Source organism: Austrofundulus limnaeus, unplaced genomic scaffold (genome assembly GCF_001266775.1).
Source record: "Austrofundulus limnaeus strain Quisiro unplaced genomic scaffold, Austrofundulus_limnaeus-1.0 Scaffold67, whole genome shotgun sequence".
Taxonomy (NCBI): Eukaryota; Metazoa; Chordata; class Actinopteri; order Cyprinodontiformes; family Rivulidae; genus Austrofundulus; species Austrofundulus limnaeus.
This window is the reverse complement of record NW_013952469.1, coordinates 1,109,546-1,111,289: the sequence shown is the minus strand read 5'-3', so window position 1 is coordinate 1,111,289 and position 1,744 is coordinate 1,109,546. Positions and strand designations below refer to the sequence as shown.

Genomic DNA, 1,744 nt, shown 5'->3' with positions numbered 1-1,744 from the left:
ACACACACACACACACACACACACACACACACACACACACACACACACGTTTGTTCCTCTATACTCATGGAGACTTTGCATTGACTTCCATTTATTTACTGGTCATTTCTATAGGCTAACCCTGACCCCTGACCCTAAACTCAATTTACATGTTAGTCCTTACCCTAACCTACAGTATTTCCCCCAATGGGGACTGGGCTTTTTTTCCCATAAGAAACTGGATTCTCACCAGGCTGTGCACCATAGTCCAAGAGATATACCATGTTTATCTGCATAAAAAGTACCAGATCCCTTCCAGGTATAAAAAAATTTACTTCTTACAAAAATTCTCCTGGACATAAATTTAGAATTCAAAGTTAATGCTTAAAAACCATGGCTTTGACTACGTCTATATAACATCTGACCATATTTTGCATAAGATCTGTTTTTATCAGTGCTTAAATGCTAAAAATGGATTTCTTAACTAAATCCAGGCAACCAATATTGAACTGATGAAGTCATTTACAGCTGGTAACCATAGCAAGTGTCAAAAAGTGCAAAAATCACTAGCCTAGTTAAAAATTTAAATCAGCTCCTTGTTTTACGCTTTGCTTTGCACAGAGGGTCTGGACTCTCGGATATTGAGAAACGGTTTCTTGCTAAAAGCATGGACTCTGTTGAAGTTTAAAACGATTGGATTTGATTTATCCAATCACTAATGTTTGGCTGTGATGTATGAGTGCCAGGTCGACCATGAAGGAGGCCAGGCTAAGAAGCTAAGAGAGAAGTACCGAGCTGAAGGAGACGACTGTAAATGAGAGCTGCTGCTTTGTCAGACAAATTTAATTTAATTTGGAAGCCTTATCAACACAGACTGGCTTCATTCACTTTCTCCACTGCCATTGCTAAACGTCAGGCAGAATAAAACGGTGCAGAAAATCAAAGCCATCGTTCACAACTCCTCCTTCTGTTCTCTGATTTGAGTAGAAATTCTACTGAAGAAATCCTCATCTATGGGAGAAATCTCAGACGGAGCAGTGAAGGGAAACTAGAACTGAGCGAACTGTGTAGGAAGCCAAGGGCCAGGCTAAAAACATCTAAGATCATTTTTAAAAATTTGCCATGCACTATTTTCCACTTTTCATTTAATATTTCCCAAACTGCAAGAAAATATCTTCAGATGCTCTAGTAATCCAAATATATAAGTTTAGATGTAAAATATCATATATTGTCAGGCTAGTAGCAAAAAATGACCCCAACCCTGTAGGGATATGCTGTTTTGTCGATGTTATGGACAATGCTATATCATAAATACCTCGTAATTATTAGCATAACAAAGGGGCACCACCTGATTATTTCAGGAAATAATTCATAGATTTTAAATCAGTCTCAGATACTGAGTTGTGAATTCTATCATTTTCAAGACATAACCAAGAAATGACGCACAGACAACGGAATTTCATAATATACCCTATATTAAATGATTCAGAGATGACAATACAGATTATTTGGGCAGACAGAGACAATTATCACCAAACCTTAAGTTTAATAATAAACATTAAAGTCAGTCACCGTAAGCTAGTATCCTTCACCTGAGTCACTTACTAATCTACACTCATAAAGGTTATAAGAAGCTTGAAGGTTAATAAAAGGAAGTTGTTAATTCATCAATAAAAGGGGATGTGGATTATGCATGAATTAAGCTCACCAAACCTTCTTTACTACCAACTTAACGATCCAGAAGTTTTCACCACCTCAGCTGAGC

The 1,744-nt window shown here is 37.2% G+C and overlaps 1 protein-coding gene across 1 annotated transcript in view; it reads left to right on the top strand.

The window, feature by feature from the left end:
* Positions 1-710: 710 nt before the first annotated feature.
* LOC106518834 (leucine-rich repeat-containing protein 16B) overlaps positions 711-1,744 on the top strand; it is a 13,406-nt gene continuing 12,372 nt past the window's right edge. Inside the window, exon 1 of the mRNA XM_014010253.1 lies at positions 711-766. Within this exon, the coding sequence (XP_013865707.1) occupies positions 711-766 (56 nt within the window). The remainder of the gene's footprint in view (positions 767-1,744) is intronic.